The following is a 21744-nucleotide window of genomic DNA, read 5'->3' as shown; positions in this document are numbered from 1 at the left end:
TTCTATTAAGTACGTGAGTAAGCAGTATCCAAATCATAAGGCTCACATTAAACAAGGACGGATAGAGTTGAAAACAAGGCGTTACAGGATAAATATTACTAAAAACTCATGAACAGCATGGTAACAAGTCATTATTAACTAGATATCACTAATCATCAAATCAAGGCCCAGATTTCATGATGGCACGGCCGCACCGTCAAAGTTGCCAGGCCAATATTGAAAAACATCGGTAGAGATGACCGCGATTTTTTTCCCCCACACCCATTCTAACCCTCTCAGTAGGAGAGACTGATGTTTTAAAAGCTAGACCGGAAGTCAAACCGAAAAAATCAACGGGTCATGGTTCAATCAGTCAGACCGATAACGCAATAATTAATTTAAAACAATATTAAATAATTAATATATATGAAAAATATCAAATTATTAAATAATTTAGAAATGCATTTAAATAATCTAAAATTATAATGAAATCATTGAAAATTGACTAAAACCTTGTATATTTAATATTTAATAATATTAGAAATTATTAATTTATTCAAATCAAAATATTGTTTTAAAAAATAGACCAGACATCGAAACAAAAAAACTGACGACTCACGATTTTAACACCACAATATATGAAATTTTCAATGAAATAATACTATATAATTATAAATAATCTAAAAATATATTGGGATATTTGAGGGGGTCAAATTTTTTTTAATTTTTTTTAATTTTTTAATATTTTTTTAGTTAGACTAAAAGACCATCCGGTTTTTTGAAAAGCGTTTCAGTTCCTGGTCCAACTCTGGGTTTCGACTTAATGATGACTCAACTCCGGTCTAATCCAGCTCAACCATGTGAGGTCCAACTGTCCGGTCCAGTTCTTTAATCATTGGGAGAGACTACTCACCCACCCAAACACAACACACACTTCCCTTGACCACATGCAGGGGGGTTGACCCCCAACCTCCTCAATAAGATGGCCGCCAACGTAAGATGCTTTAAAAACTAAATGTATTACGACTACAAAAAATGTTTTGTACAAATTTCTGCAACTGTCAAAATTGCGGTTGAATTTACATTCAGTTCGAGTATACCCTCGATCCCAGGCGTTAGTAATTTTCTATTCATACTGAGCTATCTCCTTTTTGGCTTGTTTGCCTTTCTGATTAAATGGTTACAACTATACCCCCTTCTATTTACAAAATAAACACCCCGCGAGCACCTTCGATGCTCCACTGGCAGCAGCGTGGCTGTTGTCACCAAGCATTCATACGTAACCCTATCTTTTGGTTCTTCAATGGATTCAGTTCCATCTCCAAGAATAAGCAATTCCCAGATGTCAGGAACCACATCTTCATAGCCTGCAAAAACCTAACGTTCAATGTGAGATACAGACTGACGTTGCAAAAACGCCAAAAAAGCTTATAAAATGTTAATATACCCTATGAGTTCTAAGCTGGGATCCAGCAGAGCATACGCATGATCCACCAAGAACCCAAGCATTCAAGAATCTTCTGCAGCGCATCATATTCAATCAGCCCAAAGGGCAGAATAACAGAAAGGAAAGTGATCTCTAGGCACTGCCACTACAGAGCTTCCAGAGTTATTGATGCCTTGGTGAAAACTGAAAGGACAAAGGGTGCTTCTTCCCCTGGGTGTATAGTAGTAGGAACTATAGTGTATCCCTTAGGATCAGGGTCCAGAACCATTTCACAAGATATTTCTCTGGAATTAACGTAGTCTGTGCCACCAACTGATTCATGTAGGTATATGTTAAAAGCTGCCCGTCGGCCCCGAGTTTTGAGTATTCTCATTCCAATGTAGAACATTGACGAGTCATGGCTGGATTGATAATTTCTAAAACCAGCTGTTGTTCTTGAAAACCCAACACCCTACAATATTATGACAAAAGGTAAGAAACAAATCCAAGACATCTTTTTCCTAATATAAGTATTATTTCATGTTAAATACCTGTGTTAAAGTAATGAAAACATGAATCGGAAACGATGCATCTTGCCCAGTTGCTCTCAGTCTGAACTGTGGATTTTGGTGCCATGTATCATAATCCTGGCAGCCACCAGCACTGTAACCACGCCATTGGCTATGAACAGAATAACGCATCTCTGGAGGATAGATGCGACAAACATATATTGATCTAAAGTGAATCTGGAAGTCTTGCCAAGACATCCAGAAAATACCATCCTTTGACTGTTCCAAAAAGTCAGACAAAGATGTCACTTGGGTTGTAGTAAATGTAAACGATACAAGGTAACAAGCATAGAATAACATTTCACATGTGACTGATCCACTGCAGAAAAGTAAAAATGACAACCTGTGGAACATGTTTCAGTTTGTGCTTCATCCTATCTGTCCATTCAAGTGAGGAATCGGACCATGGGCCATTCCATTCAACTTCATTGGCCCAGGGATTTCGGATCTGAACTAGTTTATGCCCATCGACCTCTCTCACCTAAATTGAATCACATTAATGACCATTTGATTTCATTACAATTGTTAATATTAGGGGAAAAATTTCTCCCGCTACCTGTAGTATAGAATAAGCATGCCCTTGCACAATGCCACTAGATGAGATGTGGACGTCTGAACCTGAAGGACTTCCTGCGCCAAGAAGAAAACCCTCTTGCTTGAAGCGCAACAGTTGGGACCACAGTCTACCACTTGCTAGGTCAATCTGGGCTTCAGTACTCCTCATGTCAATTTCCTCCCCGGCGCCACCAGTGAGGTCTACGAGAGCATCCTGAACAAGCCCACCTTCTAATGCTTCAAAAGAGCCATGCAACTTTGCATATGCCTTCTCCACTATAGAGACCCAAAGTTCATTCCCCTTCTTACTGGTGGCAAATGCAGGTCTACCCGGTGATTCACATGGAACCCAATCATCAACAACAACAGGGACCCACTCACCCTGGATATCAGGAACCAGAATATGCAGTGATTAATAGTAATGGTATAATTTAGATTCTATATCTCCTAATTCGTACTAGCTTCTGTCGTGTCTGTAGCAAGATATGGCTTTTGATAAATCTGAACTATAAGAACTAAACAAAGGCCTTCTACCAAAATGACACCATTACCCTCAACAAATGAGCCAAAGAAAATTTCCAGAAATGACAAATGACACAAATTTCATAGCAGATAATAAGCACATATGACCTCTCATAAAAATTTCCAATAAATCAGATGGGATGATACCCAATGAATCAGTAAATGCATCTTACATGATTGTTTATCTTGGAGTTATTAAATAAATTCTCTTACTATAACATGCTAATTATGGGTAAATTTATCCTTCCTTGAGAGATATCAAAATTAACTTAACCCTCCCTAACCCAACTTCAAAAAATTATACTCCCCATCGTGAAATTAAAAGACCACTGGACTTACCTATCTTGCCACAAAAAGCAAGCTACAATTACAAATTTTTACCAAAATATCTTTATCATTCACATGATAATTGATAAATATTAAACATACATTAGTCACTTTATAAAATTTCTACCAGAATTAAATTATACTTTTCAACAGATAAATAAAGATTAAAATAAAATTCCAAGAAAATAATAAGTTATATTCTTCATAAAAATAGATTAACCATAGGGTATTAGGCTCGTCAATCAGTTGATTAATGATTATTAATAAAATGTCAATAAGCTTGTGTATATTTTTACAACAGGGAGCGTTATGTAATTTTAGACAACTTTCAGGAAAGGGGAGGGTAATTTACCCGTTAATTATTAATGTTTATCCTTCCAACAGCAGGTAATTTTCTTCATAGTAACTATCCTCTCTTGGATCACAGCAAAGGCGAAACGGATCAGAATATTGACCAGCCTTAACAATTGACTAAATTAAACTTCATCTATCTTAATGAATACCTAGTAATTAAGCATGAACGCCCAGTTTAAGCAGGATCTCTTCCAAAAAAACCACCAGGCATCATCCTTTATTGCAAGCATCTAGCACTAGTCTTTCAAATATCCTACTAAATAAGCTTGACATTGAACAATAGCATTCCAATTATTCATTCACTACCAAATTATTCATTCAAATTATAATCTCTCAATGTAACCCTTCTTTCAGCCAGCCATGTCTGAGCCTATATATACACACACACACACACACACACACACACACACACTTAAATATATACACACTCTCAATTCTAGCAGATTGTGGATATTGCAAAATGATGTCACAGCAATGTCTGTGTCTGATACCCCATGCTTCATAAACACTTAAATAGTAAACATTACCTAGGTATAAGAGGAGGATGAGAAATAGAAAGCATTCAATGTGAAATTCACTCTATAAACATTACCTGAACACAGAAACGAACAGTATAGATTCCCTCCTCATTGTATCCCGGAGTAATGATCACTTCTGATATACGAGAAACCTCAGTCAAAACAGCAACAGCACTCAAAAACCAACAATCACCCAACCGGCCCTATGCCATGGACAAATTTACTATGAGAAAAATTGCAAAATTTAAAACTGTCAAAAAACAGATACAAGAGTTTATAGAAGTACAATAAAAGAATAAGCATTTAGAGCCAAAGACTTGTAAATGAGATGGAGAAAAACCATAAAACCTGACAAACATCTGATGGATTTGCAGCCCCTGAAAATAAGCATGGACGACTATCTAGACGGTTCTGTCTCACAATTTCACTTGGTCTCATCCACTCAGAAACAACCTACATAGGAGGAAAAAATCAGTTTGTCCTAAATTAAAAAAAGACTTGAAGATATTACAAAACTTCAAAGGGGAAAACCTGTAACTTCGTTGGAGGATTTGCAGGGTCCACAAACAATGATTGATCATTTGGAGGAAATTCCTGATCAGTAAACTGTGCTTCTCCTTTAGCAATGAGGGCTTCTTTGACGGCCAATTCCACAGATAGCATCCGCTGATTAATTTCTTCTTGTGTTTCAATTCTTGGTTTTCTAAACCTCCTGGCAAAGGAATCCACATCAACAACCAGAGCATCACGTTCTGACCTCCTCTTCCTCCCACTAGAATACTGCCCATCCCAATCTAAGTCATCTCTATCGTATAAATCCACATCAGCTGGATCACTCTCCCAATCGTCAACCTAAATGGTACAAAAAATAAGGAAAAGCCCCCCCAAAAAAAAATGTCAGTAATAAGGTATTTTACCATATCCGATAGTACAGAAGATCCAAAGTTAATTTTCACAATTGAATTGAATCTTCTTTTGTAAAGGGGAAAAAACAAGTATACCCTAGATGGTGAATCAGCCCATTGCCAATTATCTTCAGGAAAGTCAAGAATACTAAAATCAGCTGAAGCCATCGTGGAGTAAAGAGCGGAAATCTCATCTTCAGTTAAGCACCTGCCCCAGAGAAAAGCATCCATAATGTGCATCTTAGATTCAACTCCTTCACTATCCGACCTTCCAAATGCATCCATATCTGTAGGTGGTCTAACTCCCACCCACACTTCTGTGCCGTGTTCCCAAATGCTGTCGCCCACAGACAATGGTAATCCAGTCTGGTATCCATCAAATCCGCCATCTAAATAACATGTTGCTTCACCTAAATCAGCATCAACTGTCATTGTCACAATATGCCACCTGCATTGCAATTTATTATCCAGAAATATTAGTACATAGCCCCATAAAGAAACAGCAATGCCTCAAACAAATATAGCATCCTTGGAAACACATTTAGAAAAGCACAAACAGTCAAGTATATAGTATAAGTAATTTCTTTGTCCTCATCATCTCGTGCATAAAATAGTTCGGAGAGACATGCAATTCTCAAAACCAAAACCATATAAGCAGCACATATGTTTAGCCATCTTTCCAGACATGCAACTGAAAACAATGAGCAACAATAGGCCCCGTAACATAATTACAAGAATTAGAACTCTGAAACATGACTACTTAAATTTTTAGAGAACAAACCATAAGACCCGATGAAATAAACAGAAAAGTCAAACCTCCCATCTGCAATACTTGTTGCACTGATACTCCACTCCTTTGCAACAGTTGTTTGCCTATCACCTTTAGTAATTAATCTAAGCCCAACTTGACCCGCTTCAATACCTTGTTCAGAACCAGCCACCAGAATCTCCCAGCAAACTTTCTTCTGAAACTCAGTTCCCAAAAGACAAACTGGACCAGACTCAGGCTGAATCATCAGTGTAATGGAGAAGCTAATCTTTTGACTTTGGCAAAGACTAAGATCAATTGGTCCGCAATGCCTACCACTTGCTGTTGGTTCATCATCATGAACACACACAGCACCCGTAACTCCTGTCTGCCAAAGATATTAAATTGTAATAAAAATCAGGACTGCGTTACTGAGCATGTTGAGTGGGTGCAAAAGTTTCTAATCATCTATAATATACAATGCTAGCAAACACATCCAGAGACTTTAATACACTGGTGATGGCCATGAGAAGAACACTGGCAGAAGACCAAGTAATTAGCTAGATAACTGTGGCTGCTACAAGGATGCATTGCTATATAACATTCACATTAAAACAGTAGTTGCCATCGTGATGAAGGTCATTTTATCTCAAAGAAGCTTTTATTTCATGATCTTTATTATCACCTGAAAACACGAGATTTTTCAGATGTCAAGCAAATGCAGAATTCAAAAAGGTAAATCAACCTGGAGTGCACGACGAGCTAACTGAGAAGAACGTATTCTACGAGCAATGCTTGAAACCCTCTCACGAGCAAAAGAATCATCAAGGACGGAATCACTCCCAACGGCACGCACAGCAGCCGCCATGGCTGCAGCCTCTCTGCTGCCAGCATTAGGGATTGAGGAAAGCAGAGATGCTTCAATCTCCTTCCACTTGCGTTCCTCTTTCTCAAGTAGGGCTTTCCTTCTTTCTTTCCCTCTACCCTCTTCCTCACGCCTCTGCATGAAGATTTCCTCTTCCATCTCCTTCTCTCTTATGTAACTGCAAGGGGAAAAAAAAATATAAAAAGATTGTTGCGGATGATATATATATATTGTTCAGTTAAGTATAATGAGATTTTCATAACAGTACCTCTCCTGAATGATTTCAAATTGTCTCCGATCTTCTGGCATCCACTTCTTTATTTTCTTGGCACTCAGGTCAGAAAATCCTATGCTGTCAAGAAAAAGTCTTAAACGAACCTCATCCTGCAAGGAAAAATGAGTCACAATTTTCACACAAAAAACTACGTGCAGTTTGTAGCAGGAAATTAATTTTACCTGTACTCTTTCTGCCTTAGCAGTCAAACCAAGCAACAACAGTAAATAACCACCAAACTTGTCCCACATGTATACCCATTCAGTATCAACAGCCTCTTCTAGAGCCAGAATTCGTGCATGAGCACAAACTATTCTTCTGTGATCCACATCGCTGGTTGGTTCATGGCAAAACGTCCTCTCACATCTTAATCTACTAAAAAATGATCCTGCAACTAATTCTTCATTTCTCAAACGATCTCTCAATTTCATTACATCAGCTCTGGGAAGCACAAAGTTTCCCGCCCTGTCATGCATAACAGTAGGGTCTCCGATCAGAAGTGCTGCAGAACTAGCTGACCTCTGGGGTGCAGAATAAGTTCCAGATAAAGCATTTCTGGTCTGTAAGAAAATAAAAGACAATCATTAATGACAATTTTCAATGCACTCTGGAAAATGTTTTAGGTTGCATTGAGTATATGGGCATTTTAATTTTCCACAGGCTTGGAAATCTATTTATAAAAGCTTAAGCTCAATATATGTCAAAACAATACTACATTTGGTCCTTAATATAAGAGCTAATTGACTAATTTGAGTAAATTAAGGAAGTTTTTTAAGTTAGTTATTTGTAATAAATAAGTGGTCTTCCCTAGAATACTTTGCTAACCATATATATTAGTTAGAACTACCATTTGATTGAATCTTTAACATATACAACTGTGATGAGGACTACTTTGAAAAAAAAGGGATAAACGAGAGACAAAATAAATTGGGATCTTCTATTTAGGACCAAATTAAAACTCATACTACCTCTTGTATTAAGAACCAGAGGTAGTAGCATACTGAAAACGCATGTCGCACATAGTTTCAAAAAATTGCATGCAAATCTATAAGCCAAATTTTATCAGAACTTTGTCTCACTAGAAGGACAAAAATTGAAAAAGATTTCTCCAACATTTTTTGTAAAAAAAAGTACAAGCATAAATATGACGCTACAGTAAAGCCATCCAAACACATTGATAAAACAACGCACCTTGGTTGCTGATCGAGCAATTGCTTGAACAATTGTTTCCTTGCTGAGAAAATGTACAGCATCTTCCATCATCTGTGCATCATATGATGGTTATATCAACTTAAAACAAAGAGCTGATGTAAATAACAAATTAGGCAGATTATGAGAAGCCATTTTCTTTCATATCCTAAAAAATGTGTCTGTAATACAAAGTTTCTTATAAATACAATCATTTGAAGCAGTTGAAAAAATAAAGGTTAATCACAAATAGCACTGAAACCTTGAGAGTAAGGCATGGTCGAGAGACGGCAAATCCAAATGAAACAACAAGAGTAATCGCAGATACAGCCGCACCAGCAAAAGGTGGATAAATCTTTAAACTGGCAACAACACCCCAGCCCTCAGTCGCCAGGGCAATCCCATAAAGCATGAGAAATGCCATACTGTTAAAGCAACAAGTAGATCTATTGAGTGATAATAAAAGATTAAATGTAAACGTTAAAAAATATAAATTACTGGATAATTTTATGAAGAAAAGAATGGAAGACAGCAAAGAGGATGATGGATAAACCTGACATTCTTTCCACAATCCGCATGAGCATCATACACATACACTGGAAGCACTCTGGGAGAGTATACCACAATGGGAGGAGAAAGAAGAACCTAAAATATAAAACAAAAGGATTAAAAGCTTTACTCTGACCAAGTTAATCATGAAATAATAAATAATCAACATTGTACTCACAGTCAAAGCCCGTCCAGCAAGAAGAAAGAGAAATGAAAAATAACCAACTGATGCTCCAACAAAGGGCATACCTGGGGAAAAAAGAGAGTGAGAACAGTGACACAAGTACAGCAGCAAGTTCATGGTATGCATATTGTAGCTAATTTAAGGACAACTGATAAACTTGGCCCTCACCTTCAAACCATCCAACAAGAAATGCAGCCAAAGCCAACAGAAAAGCAAGAAAGCAGACAAAGAACATCTGTGTGCGGCTCAAATAAAAATTGTTTGATGCCCAACGGTGGATAGAACCAATTGCTAATACCATAAGTAGAAGAACCAAGAGAAATGCAGCACCTATCTGTAAAATGGGAAAGTAGTGGCAATCAGAAAGGGGCAAAAGCACAAAAAACTACGCACTCAAGTATAAAGGTAAAACACTGAAGTGAATTGCACTTACAGTCCAAGGCTTAATAACAACAATCACAGCTGATATGGCACCAAGCAGAAGAAGAAGACCAATTACAACAAAAATATGTACACCTCGGGACAGTTTCCAATCATCATCCTTCCTGCAAAGAGATATTTTCACGGAGGTCAGGCACCCATTATACTGCCAAGCAACGGTTGTGTGCCTTCACCACATGATTAATTGACAATAATGAGAAGGTTACCAACCACTTAAGCAAACCGGAACAAAGTGAGAGAACTGCTGGAATGCAGACTAGAGGAAGCAAAGCAGCTAAGAAATCACCCTTTGTTGGAATCTGATTATCCCTATACTTGATAACCTCTAAATAGGAGACACCACAAAATGCTACAAGAACAACTGCATCCAGGAAAGTTATCTGTAAAAATATGGACAAGCAGCAAATAAAATATAAATGTGCAAAAGTACAAGCACACATATATGGGGATCAATTACCTGCAAATATTCCAATACAGATAGCAGAGGAAATCGAGAAACGATATGTGGCAAACCATGATATGATTGGCAGCACACCGGTAACAACTAAAGCAATGGCAGATGCCATTGCCCAGCCAAGGTAAACAGATGATGCATAAGGGGAAGTGAAGCTTTTCTGATCACCATTCCATCCCTTATATCTCAAATCATCCAAAGGCTTTGCAGATACTATTGCTCCCAAAGCAAGCACAGATCCCACAAATATTGACATACAAATAATAAGAACAATGCCCTGACAAAGAAACAGAATTAAAAGGAATTATGCACCGACAAGAAATTTTATCAAATGAAATAAGCAACAAATCCATGAAATCCCAGAGGCAATTAACCATCAAAACAACAAATTTCCAGTTTGTGACTAAAAATAACAGTAAGCCTCTTTGGACCACAGCGAAGATATGAGGAATGGCCGACAAAACAATAGAACAAATGTTTAGTGAGAATATTAGATTATGCCCTAATCAAAGTCACCAAATCCAGAAGAGATCAATTTCACAAATCTAGATGCTCCGTTCTACTCTCAACCTCAACAATAAGCGGACAAAAAAATTGTCAAATCATCCCATAATACCTCAGCTCTTCAGAGGCAACAAAAGGTTTATTCAAGTACTGCCAAGAGCCAAACAATGTCAACCTGAGAAGTCTCCCAAATGTGTGTTTTCATAGCAACTTTAATGAGTCAGACTCTGTCTATTTCCCAAGATAAGGGGATTTGAATGTTGCTTTCCTCTAGTACCTTCACACTTGTAACTCTCAACATCTATGACCATTCATCTCTTATCAAGGCACTATCTCCTAAGCTTTTCCTTTTTGGGAGTGAATGGGCATGCAAATTGAAATGTAAGAAGATAAAGGTCATCTAATTAACATAACTTGCTGCTACATTCATTTTTGGTAGAGAGAGGTACAAACAACATACCTCCTTTCTTGCAGGAGTTCGATCATTTTCTGCATTTCCAGCACAATTCGAATGAGGAACCCAAAATTGGTAACCATTACGAATCCATATCGGGAAGGCAATAGAGAGGCATGCCACAATCAGTGGCACCGTCAAGGATAACCCAAGAAGAACAGATGATTTGCTGCATAAGACATACAGATATTATAGCAACACATGCACACAAAAGCACCTGCAGTTATTGAATTGAAGAAATAGCATTTACAAGCAGTAAGCATGCTCCCCACACAACCAAATACATCATGTTAAGAGAAGCAAATTGACAATGCTATAGAGAAGAAACCAGTCCAAGAGAAAATTGTCTCATCTAAGGCAGTGGCATGCATTCTGATACATTTAGAAGGGAACTTCTTTTGTTAAGAATGGAATTGCTCAAGTCTCAGTATGGTATAGACTTTATTATAAATTTAGAGCAAGTTAAACAGAGGAAACTACAAAACCATAAAGGACATAATTTATCAGCACAAGTAAGAATCTGACGGAACCCCAAAACCAGATTAAAACTAAAATAGACTATTACGGTAGAATTTACTCAATACAACAGAAAGAGAAGCCTATTGCAGCAATTCAGGCAGAACATGGCAACATGTAGAAACAGCAAAATCAAGGAAGCTACAAAGGGGGCAAAAGATGCTCCCTAGCTTTTGAGAGGCTAAAGATTCTCCCCACACTGAGCTGATTTTTTCCTTACACCCTCTCAGCCATCAAATTCCAAAATAAACCCTTCTGACCACAATCTCTTTATCACTCCCTCAAGCTCACCCCACTCACATCCCATGTTTAAGCACCCAACCTGCTTGTTTATTTCCCCAGCCAGGTCAAATGCTTCGGGTCCATCAGAATCCCAAACTAATGCCAATGAACGACATTAACCACAATAATAACTGGAGTTCATAAAACAATGACTAAAAATTCTTAAACAATAATCATACGAGTATGTGCATCCAAGATGTCAATGACATTTTTGCATCTTGATCAAACTGTAGGACTTCTCCTAGAAAGGAGTAGACTTTATTACATAGAGAGGAATCTATACAAAAGAGCATGTATTCTGTGAAAGGCATTTAGGATCATATTATGTACACCATCTTAGAAAACAAAGAATTTAAAATAATAAAATGACACATAAAATAAGAGAGAGCATGATAGACAAATAGCATCAAAACAGAAACCTAACCTGACAAACTGTTATATGTTTGATAAGAAAATAAGAGAATAGGAAAGGGATGGGGAAAACTGAGAGAAAGAGGAAACTTAAGGAATTAGAGAGAGGGTTTCAGAGAAGAGGGAATCAGAGAGACAAGAGAGAATGATCAGAATACTTCATGGGCGTTCTCATTAACACGCAAGACTAATACAACAACTAGGATCCTATTTATAATCATAGGTCCCTTAACTAACTTCTCCTACCAACAACTTAACAACTATCAACTAACGCAAGGCTACTTATCTAACTAACCCTCTTTTCAATATTTATTATGATTACATAACACAAACGAAGAAATGTACCAAGATAAATATATAAACAACAAAATTATAATTTACTTTCACAGCTACCTTTCAATAATCTAACATGCATGACTTCACAAACATAATGTAGAAGTGGGGTAAAGCATTTCAGTAGAGTTTGGAAAAAATGATCATGGAAACTATCCAACAACTAAGAATTAAAAAATTCAGAGCAAACAATATTTTATGCAGCACAGATAGGCAAATTGTACATGTAATAAGTACTTTATAAACCATTTAATTGAAGGGCATACCTTAAGAAGGAAAGCAACAATCCAACACATGTGCTGAGCAGCCAAGCAATAAAGCCATACTGAAGACAGCAAATTTGGAGAGAAAGGTGATTAGTGATCATAAAATCCCCATAGAATTAAAACCACGTTACACATTGCTAACCAAGCCCCATCCTAAAAAGAAAAAAAAAAAAAGGTTGTACACACATGGCATAAAGAACAAGGCTCATCAACTTGATAAAGCAGCCATCAATAATGCATCAAAATTTTGCCTTGAATACTAGAGTTTTAAAATAAAAGTAATAGTAATAGTACAACCACGGCAAACATCCTATAGATTTTGAGGACCTAAAAATAGGAAATAGAAGAAAACAAGAGGCCCAATAAAATCTTGGGAGGGTTACAATCAGGTCTCAAGGGAGGGATTTAATTACCCAAAAATCCATTGACAATTGAAGAGCATGTAATAATAAGTTCCAGGATAGAGAATGACAACAGGTTTATCCTGGTCACTTGTCATTAGAATTTCTTAGTGGTTAAGTTCCTCCCTTAGGACCTCATGGTGATTCTTCCTAAAATCATTGGTGAACTTGTTTGCTTTTCTTCCAGTATTTTACGTAGAGGAATTTAAGATGTGATAAGTAGCTGGAGCTCATACCTACAGCTGCAATAAGGGAAGAGGAAGAAGCGAAGCCTCCCTCAAATCCATTTTCATGGGTTCACTGTGTGCTGGTGAAGTTGAGTGTTCGATTCTGGCAGTGGGAGATTTTTTTTCATTTTGGAGAGTGTTTTAGTATTTACATATTTTAAATATGTTTAAGTTAAAAATTAGATCTCCATATCCAAATCAAAAATGTTTTTAAACTTCACATCCATATCCATTTCCATCTCTACCTCCATTTCCATCAAAATCAATTCCAACATGCCAAACAGGCCGCCCTAAAGAGAGACCTGTATTCACACTCATTGATGAAGGAAGATGGTAAAGAAGAAAAATGAGGTTATTGATTATCTTGCTACTTCTATTATTTCTCTTGTTCTTGCTCTTATTATTTTTGCCCAGTTGTGGGAGGAATGTTATTATAGTCTATGATATGAGTATTGGCCCTTAGCCCAGCCAACAAATAGTTGTAACACTTAGCTTGCTCAGATGAATTAAAAGCTCTTGTACTTGGGTTAGAGTGATGAAAATTCATGTTATTATAGTATATGATGAGTACTGACCCTTAGCCCGGCCAACAAATAGTTGTAAGACTCAGCTTGCTCAGATATGAATTAAAGCTCTTGGACTAGGATTAGAATGATGAAACTGAAAGTTCATTCTCCGCTGTTCTCTCAAACTCTCTTTGACTAGGACTAACAGGTTCTTCAAAATGAACAAAGAGAAAGCGGGATACAAAGGAGACATGCCCATTATAGAAACCCCATTTATGTGAACAAATTTATAAAGAATTTCTGCACAATTTAAAATGCTCTTTCAGAAATAAACGGCTATTTGCATGATAAGGTACAAACAGCAGTCTATATTGGCATGAACTTGGAATCATAAAAGCAGTGGAAAAATCAGGATTCCCGTCCAAAGCTAAGAACCATAGAAGTAAATTCTTTTTTCATTTTTAAAGATGAGTAATTTCTCACTTGGATGCTCCAAAGCATACCTATGTAAAGTTAGTTCTTCAATATTTTTTTTCCAACAAGTTTCAACCTATGGAGTACTGAATTGTTAAGTTAGTCCCATTGATTTTAATACTTGGACATTTGAATGGGGAAGATGATCAAAACTAACTAAGAAAAGCAACACAATGGACGACCAAATAGGGAAGTTAGCCCTCTTTCAAGAATGCAAGCAGTATTTTATTCCTAAAATAATTTCACCAGACCCAAAGAACTTTCTTTATAAGACTGACAAACTGCAAAACTGATAGTAACCAACATAATGATAAAGAAGTATTTCTACAGAAGCGCTAGGCAGGTAAATACAGCAATTATAAGTTGAACAACTAGACCACATTGGAAAGTCAAATTCATCTGTTTTGGTACAAAATTTATGCATAGTCTTAAAATAGTCATATCAGTACCTTCCTTGGTTTTGATGTCATGGCCATGTCTTCTGCCTTAAGTGATCGAAGGAAAGCCATGATTGAACATACCACAGGAGACAACATGAGCACAGCAAAGCCAAACTCAAACTACAAGAAGGTCCAGACAACGTCAAGAGAGGCTCATGTTTGAAAGAACGAAACTGATAGTACATAACTGAACTATCAATGCCACAATAAAAATAAAACAAATGTGGGGTTTCCACAACAACAGTGTGCAAGTTCATTCCAAAAATCGAATTACAAATTAATCCTGGGGAAGCATCCGCACTCACCTGCTGGTGTGTTGCATTAATGATTTTGATTGTCTTTGGACGGAAGATAGCAACAGCGATAGTTTCAAGGATGAAAACAAAACTAAATAAGACCCATGCTCGCTCAGGAGTACCCACAATGTGATGCAATACAAGTCTGGATAATTGAAGCCACTTCTCAAAACCATGAAGCCTTAATTCTTCTGATAACGAAATTTGATTAGGAATGGCATTGTCAACATTATTAGAGTCGGCAATGGTAATATTGGTATTGTCACGATGATCTCTATCTGCATCAAGACTACTCCTTTGTAACAAAGCTAGAATCGTTGGGTCCAAACTTTTCTCTTTCAGCATCATAGCAAAATTAGGATCCAAGCCTTTATCTTGTAACAAAGTACTTAACTCTCGATCACCTTCTCTTGCTCTTCTTTTCAGCATAGATGTGATTCTAGGGTCATTCAACCTTTCCTGAAATGCCACAGCTAAATTCAAATCAAATGTTTGCTGATTTGCAGAGTTAGATGCACTAGAGTCACACCCTTGACTTTCAAGACAACCACTAGAACAAATGACCAAAGAATTATTGGGTTCCAAATTTCTATCAGCACATGATATTCCACCCTCAGGCTCGTGAACAGCTGAGCGACATGAGCTGCTATGTAATGCTAAACTTGGCCTTCCACTATCTATACTTTTGTCACTATTGATTCCCTCCTGCAAACTAGCAGATTTAGACAGAACATTATTCCAATTGCTCCCTTCAGCTGCAGCCATACTCCTGCCAGTTTCAATGACATTACCAAGATTACTAGCTTCAACACTACTGCTGCGTTTCATACTTGAGCCACAGCCTTCTGAAGAGCTAGATGAACTGTTATGTTCTTTCCTGCGGAAACCTTCTCTTAACCGAATCACTGTGCTCTGCAAGGCGTCTCTCCTTGCTGCCAATGGATTTGTGACTGATAAGTGTCGGGATACAGCAGCTCCTAGAAGTACAGATGCCACAACAGCATAACTGACACAGTGGCCCAAATACCTGAAGATGGAACGGTGAGATATGTCAAAAACAAGGTAACAAATACAGTAAAAACAAATGAAGCAACACTCAATTTTAAAGGTACTAACCAATAGTGCACACCAAAGCAAATAAGAAACACCCGAGATGTACCAGCAATAAACAGTGCCGCAACACGATTTTTAAGAAGCTGAAAACCATAAAGACAGGCCCCCATATTCCAGTCTACAGGCCAATAAATGAGCAGAAAGAGACAAAATAAGGATTTCTTCTGCTGTCAACATAAACATGTGTTCAACATAGTCAATACCAAAAACAACTGAATAATATACCAAGAATTATAACAGCAGCCGATGTAACATATCCAAGCCAATGTGCCTCCTTTGCTGTCAGACCATACAAGATGGAGTAAACAACAAGAACTAACAATGAGCCCAGATAGAGAAGTCCAAGATGTGATGCCCTGGAAAAACAGAAAATCCATGAATAGAAGAAAGACAAAGATAAGAAATCTAAAAGCCACAGCATGGTCTAGAAGAACTTACCTTCTAGATTGCCGAGGATACAACTCATTTGGATCTGGAGGCTCAGGTAAACAAGACAAAGGACCCACTTCAATACAATCAGAATAGGCAAATTTGTAAGCCCTTCGCACATACTCATCCACATCCAAACCATTCCCTGCAATGATCAATGCAATGAGAATCCCACAAACAAGGAAGTTAACTAAATACCACTATTTCAAAGGAATTCCACAAGACAATGTCTCTATAATCAAGAAAGGATCTAATGACAATCAAGATAGTAATTCATAAAACAACAGGTGGCACAAAAAGTATACCGTTAAACACCATCCTGCAAATAAATAGCATGTTAATTGCTAAAGCAATTGCTGACACTCCAAAAAAGAAGCCTGAAGGAGAATAACGCTCAGAGGCATGTGAGCCAGCCGTAACATAAACCGCACAAAGTTCATATGCACAGAGTAGGGCAACAGCCAGAAGAAGGAGAATGGCGACAGCCCCTGTCAACAAGAAATGTGAAAATTAACTTGAGATATGAAAATCACAGTGAAACTCAATACAATATTATTAACATGCCCAGGCATATCATAATTACAAATGAACTATGTAATATACTTTTTGAGTCTGATCTGCACCTCATCTCTTCTCCTTGGCCGTATCTTTTATTTTAGAGAACTTATCATATAACTTAGACAATGAATCAACATAAAGATCGGGGGGGGGGGGGGAATAAAATGCTGCAGATATAGACAAACTTGAGCATCAACCACATTGACAAAAGATCTAAATAAGCAAAACACTTACTCTAGCTTGTCCTAATACTCTTAATATAATTACATTTCTGAGAACTTGCTTATCTCACCATGTTACCTTATTTATATCCTTATCAATGATTCTCTATCCTATTTCAACTTTCCATGAAGTCAACTCCTTCATCAGTTATATATACATTTATTGTTGACTCAGTATTTCAATCAGAAAGCAACTACAGCTACCGCTGTGTCAAGATTTTGACAGAAATGCTCTTCCTAGACTTACAGTTAAAATGCAGATTGAAGATCCAATTAAGCCAGAATAATTCCAGCAATAGCTGCTCTTGTAGTACAGAAAATTTTCTGACAAGAGCAAATTCAATCATCCAAGCAAGCAACTTAGTGCAATAACTCAGTTAGTGAGAGTAACAATATAGCACTACTCTATTCTTGATGCAGTTCTCTCTCCTTCGTTCATCTTTAAAATAAGGAGCCAATAAATTACAGCAACACAATGAAAAAAAGAATTTTAACATTAAAAAGACTACAATGCTATGTTATCCTTAAATATACAATCACACAATTTTACACTTGTTATCATAAACTTGTCAACTTGCTTTATATACTTATAAGATAGAAACTAGCTTTTCCATCTGTAGCCATGCTCTTATGATTGGGTTGTTTGTAATACAGGCCTAGAAAACTGCCTCAATTTTTCATGTTAAGCTTAGGACGACAAGCTTATTCATGGGTAAAACCCACAAACTGAGGAACTACTACAATAGAGAGTAATTTTTCTAAAATAAATGATGCAAATCACGTTGTCAAGATCAATTACTCAATTTTTCATGTGTCCGTTGAAATATACAGTATCTATCAATTTCTAGACGAGCTAAAATGAATTTTCAGCAGACTATTAAAATTTCATTATTTCCCCACATCAGAATCCAGTGAATAAAAGAATGGGATTATTCCTTGCTAATGACCATTTTTCCGTCACGGCAAAGAAAACCTTTTTGTATGATTTTACAAAAAAAAAAAAAAAAAGAGCATAATGCTTTGAATATTCACTTGTATTTTACACATTAAAATAAAATTCCCAGAACCAAGATATCAAAGCCCAGCATGAGGACTAATAATTTTTAAAACGCTATAGTGTCAGTGGTCAAACAAAAAACTAATTGAGAAATGGGAAATGGAAAATCAAGAAATTAAAGACAAATCAAAAGGACATATAATATACAATATAATCGTGTACTTGAACTTGATTAAACATCATAGCCAAGCTATTCACGTAGCATGCATAATGCAACATAATAACATACATCTACTTCAAAAGCGAGCCATAAACAAAATTTTGTAACATACATTTGAATCTTGACCAAAACAAATTAGCAATTTTGGTTTTGCATCATATGAAATATGTAATATATAAGCAAGAAGGTACATACTTGAGCTTTGCCATTGTGTTCTCCACCAGAGCATAATGGAATAGAATGCCAGTAGTAGAGCAGTACCCGCCATTATTACAGCCAAACCAATCAAATCTCGACCCAATATTACAATCAACCAGGAACCCCAAGTTATAAGCACCAGGATTGGAGAAATAACAACGATCCATGCAGACAGATTCAGAAAACCACAAAGCAAATGAAGTTGAGGACCTTGCAAGATATTTGGCCACTTCCGAGCAAAAATCCAACTGAAAATAGAGCTTTTAAAGTAAAAATCCCAAGAAAGTGATTTCTAAAAGATGTTCTCTACACAATTTTGAGTTAACTGTATTCCCAAAAAAGTTAAAGGAATTTAACAAGAGAGTTCCAACAATTCAATACCTTACCTTTCATTTTCAATAAACTTTCAACCTAAAATATGATCATGATATCAAAACATTTTACATTGAAAAGAAAAAATAGCCAAACTCACAAGTATTGAACAGTCTTACTCTAAAATGATATATAAACCATCTAACATACATACAAATTATTGACAACATCTTTGATAACCACAAAATCATCTTCCAAATGTCTGCCAATAAATTTTATCCAGAATTCCTGAGATATTAGACTCCATATTGTGTCAACAGAATTCAGGGCATCCATAAAATAAAAACCTTAAAATCAAAGCAAATGAACACAGCCACATAGCATAAGTGACTTCCGCCATATATTTGATGTAAGATAAAGAAATTAACTTTCGAAACTACCATGCAAGCCTCTTCAGTACTTCTTGCACTGCTACCCACTCTCCATTTTTTCCAATTTCCGGTTAAGCACAAGTATAAACAAAAGTTGTTTCAACGGTGTCAATTGTGGAATCAATGTAGGGAAGCGACTACGTGTAATAAGCAAAGGATACACAATTTTTCTTTAAAAATTGAACATTTTTAGAATGCTCATATTGCACTTAGCATCTGTTCTACCAGCAATATTGTTGTCATTAACAAAAACGACGGCGCAAATTAAAAAGGATCCACAGATTAAAGAAAGTGAAGAAAGAGGCAGCAGATCACTTAGAAGCCAGCTATATTAACACTCCATAGTAGTTTACCATGTATAAAACCATTCTTTTTGAAGTCATTAAAAATCAAAAGGCTCAGAGTTTAAATGTAAATGTCCGTTAAATGGTTCAGAATGGACCTTACTAAATTCTTCATAATTCCGGATCTGAAAGCATCCAGGCAATTTATATTTGCATCCCATATGATAAAAGTATTCAGATTTCAGGAAACAAATTAGTGAGGTATTTCCCAAGTGATTCATTGGGAATATGTAACGGCCAATGCCAGCAAAAATTCGTTACTATCATGAATTAATTGCAACCCTAGGATAGCTCAAAACCACACACAGTCTATTAAAGCAATAGAATTTTGAAATTGCATTTAATAAATTCATCCAGTTAATAGTGGTAAGAGATTAAGATGTCCAAAATTTAAATGGTACCTATAAATTCGCCACGGCCTCCAGTTCACAAGCCACAGTATGGAGAAGGAACCCAATCCCAAAATTGAGAAGAGGATCCCAGAAATCACGCAAGCCAGCATGAGCCTACGGTCATCCCTTTCCATGGCCTCCACTTCTCAAATACAGCACATGTACCTAGTCATACTCAGAAAGAGGAAACAATGGAAGACGGTAAGAAAAGTTCGAAACTGGCAGAATGCAGCAGCAAAACGAGTGAGTTTCACCTACTTGACAGTAGGAAGCTGAAATGGCAACAACATGATCATGAATTCAGGAGGAATGGGTCATTCTGAAAATGGCCTCTGAAGTCGGGAGCTAGGGCTTGGAGCAAGAATTTAGCAGTGCATAAACAAGGAAATTAACTGCAGAGTAAAGCTAGGGTTAGCAAGAAAGTGAGTAAGAAGAAAAATCAAGAAAACGAAGCGTTTGTCTGCTTTAATTTTGTTTCTATCTTCTTTAGGTATCTCAGATAGGTTCAGAGTGAAAGAGTAAAGATTAAAACCCTACTGCTCTCCCTTGTTCCGGTTGAACTGTGAAATAATGTGAACGGGAAGTAAAAAGGATTTTCTGAGGGAGGAAGAGAGAAAAAGACAGGGTCCCAGACAGAAAAAGGAATTTCAGAACGACTTTAAAATGTAAGAAGGAAAAGAGAGGGGGAGGGGGAGGTGAGAGAGAAGCATGGCGGGGTCAGGCCTACTTTCCGCAAATACGCGTGCAGGAACTTACCAATGAGGAGGCGAGGCGAAAATGAGAGACGCTCGCTTGTACTGTTGACAGGTGAGAAGGTGAAGTCCACGCTCAGTCTGTGGCATGTGCAGAAAATACGGGAGCGTAGGCCCTGTGGACTCACGTCTCAGACGACGGAAGCGATAGTAATTTTACTTGCCCCATGGATACCCGCATGATATTTTATTTTATTCGCAGGATTAATATAATTTTCATTTTTAAATTATATGTTTTGGTATCACCAAAAATAAAATAATTCAAATTTTTATTGGATTAAAATATATAGTTTAAAATTTGAACGACTAAAATCAAAATAAAGGCAAGTTTTAAAAGCTAAAAATTATATTAACCCTTATTTTTATTAAAAACTAATAGAAGGGTCTCAAAACTATATATTAAAAAAATGATTTTGGAGAATAGGTCGTAAAAAATTCATAAAATCAGCTTCTTTCCAAACTATGGTTTTACTTCTCCAGATCACGCTAATCACTTCTTAATTATTGTGGATGAAATTATACAAAACCTAGGTTTTACTTGAAAATGTGATTTTGGAGTGGTTAGACAGACAGACATTTCAGTTTTCATAAAGAGCTTTATATCAATTATATCGGCGAGCACCCTGGCATAGGGAAAATTGATTGGCAAAGATTGTTTGCCCATATTTGTTAGGATGAACTATATGCAAGACTAGAGGTAAGAGTTTATACCCTGACAGAGGCACCTCTCACGGTAATCCTGCCTTCACTGGCTTTTAGAATGACATTGATGGTTTCTAGCTTGAAGCAAAAGTGAAACTATTCACTGC

At 36.8% G+C, this 21744-nt stretch overlaps 1 protein-coding gene across 3 annotated transcripts; it reads right to left on the bottom strand.

Moving 5' to 3' along the window:
- Positions 1-976: 976 nt before the first annotated feature.
- LOC114718477 (calpain-type cysteine protease DEK1) lies at positions 977-20756 on the bottom strand. Of its 3 annotated transcripts, XM_028903797.1 has the most exons (33): positions 20721-20756; positions 20442-20575; positions 20193-20348; positions 18702-18952; positions 16816-16998; positions 16520-16655; positions 16307-16437; positions 16085-16199; positions 14978-15995; positions 14682-14792; positions 12625-12683; positions 10823-10985; positions 9862-10135; positions 9615-9765; positions 9397-9508; positions 9132-9297; positions 8958-9028; positions 8784-8875; positions 8493-8655; positions 8234-8305; positions 7225-7602; positions 7037-7152; positions 6649-6946; positions 5972-6291; positions 5252-5603; positions 4782-5102; positions 4599-4703; positions 4325-4453; positions 2531-2911; positions 2318-2455; positions 1957-2193; positions 1427-1877; positions 977-1346 (listed from the first exon to the last, which is right to left on the bottom strand). In XM_028903797.1, the coding sequence occupies exons 3-32, from the start codon at positions 20315-20317 to the stop codon at positions 1572-1574; spliced, it is 6474 nt and encodes a 2157-aa protein (XP_028759630.1). In that variant the 5' UTR covers positions 20318-20348; positions 20442-20575; positions 20721-20756; the 3' UTR covers positions 977-1346; positions 1427-1571. The 3 variants fall into 3 exon arrangements, with proteins under 3 accessions (XP_028759630.1, XP_028759631.1, XP_028759629.1); XM_028903798.1 differs by having other exon boundaries at positions 977-1356; positions 20442-20740; XM_028903796.1 differs by having other exon boundaries at positions 20442-20740.
- Between the last annotated feature and the right edge of the window lie 988 nt (positions 20757-21744).

Source organism: Neltuma alba, unplaced genomic scaffold, assembly GCF_004799145.2.
Source record: "Neltuma alba isolate B1F8T4 unplaced genomic scaffold, ASM479914v2 tig00011850_pilon, whole genome shotgun sequence".
Taxonomy (NCBI): Eukaryota; Viridiplantae; Streptophyta; class Magnoliopsida; order Fabales; family Fabaceae; genus Neltuma; species Neltuma alba.
Note: the sequence above shows the minus strand (reverse complement) of the source record. Positions and strands in the feature narration are given on the sequence as shown.

Excerpts from the sequence above, each read along its gene's own strand:
- LOC114718477 (XM_028903797.1), bottom strand. The coding sequence starts at position 20,317 with ATGGAAAGGGATGACCGTAGGCTCATGCTGGCTTGCGTGATTTCTGGG. Across the intron at positions 10,136-10,822 it reads GAACTCCTGCAAGAAAGGAG|GGCATTGTTCTTATTATTTG; the intron begins GTATGTTGTTTG and ends TTTCTTTGTCAG. Across the intron at positions 4,704-4,781 it reads ATCCTCCAACGAAGTTACAG|GTTGTTTCTGAGTGGATGAG; the intron begins GTTTTCCCCTTT and ends CCTCCTATGTAG.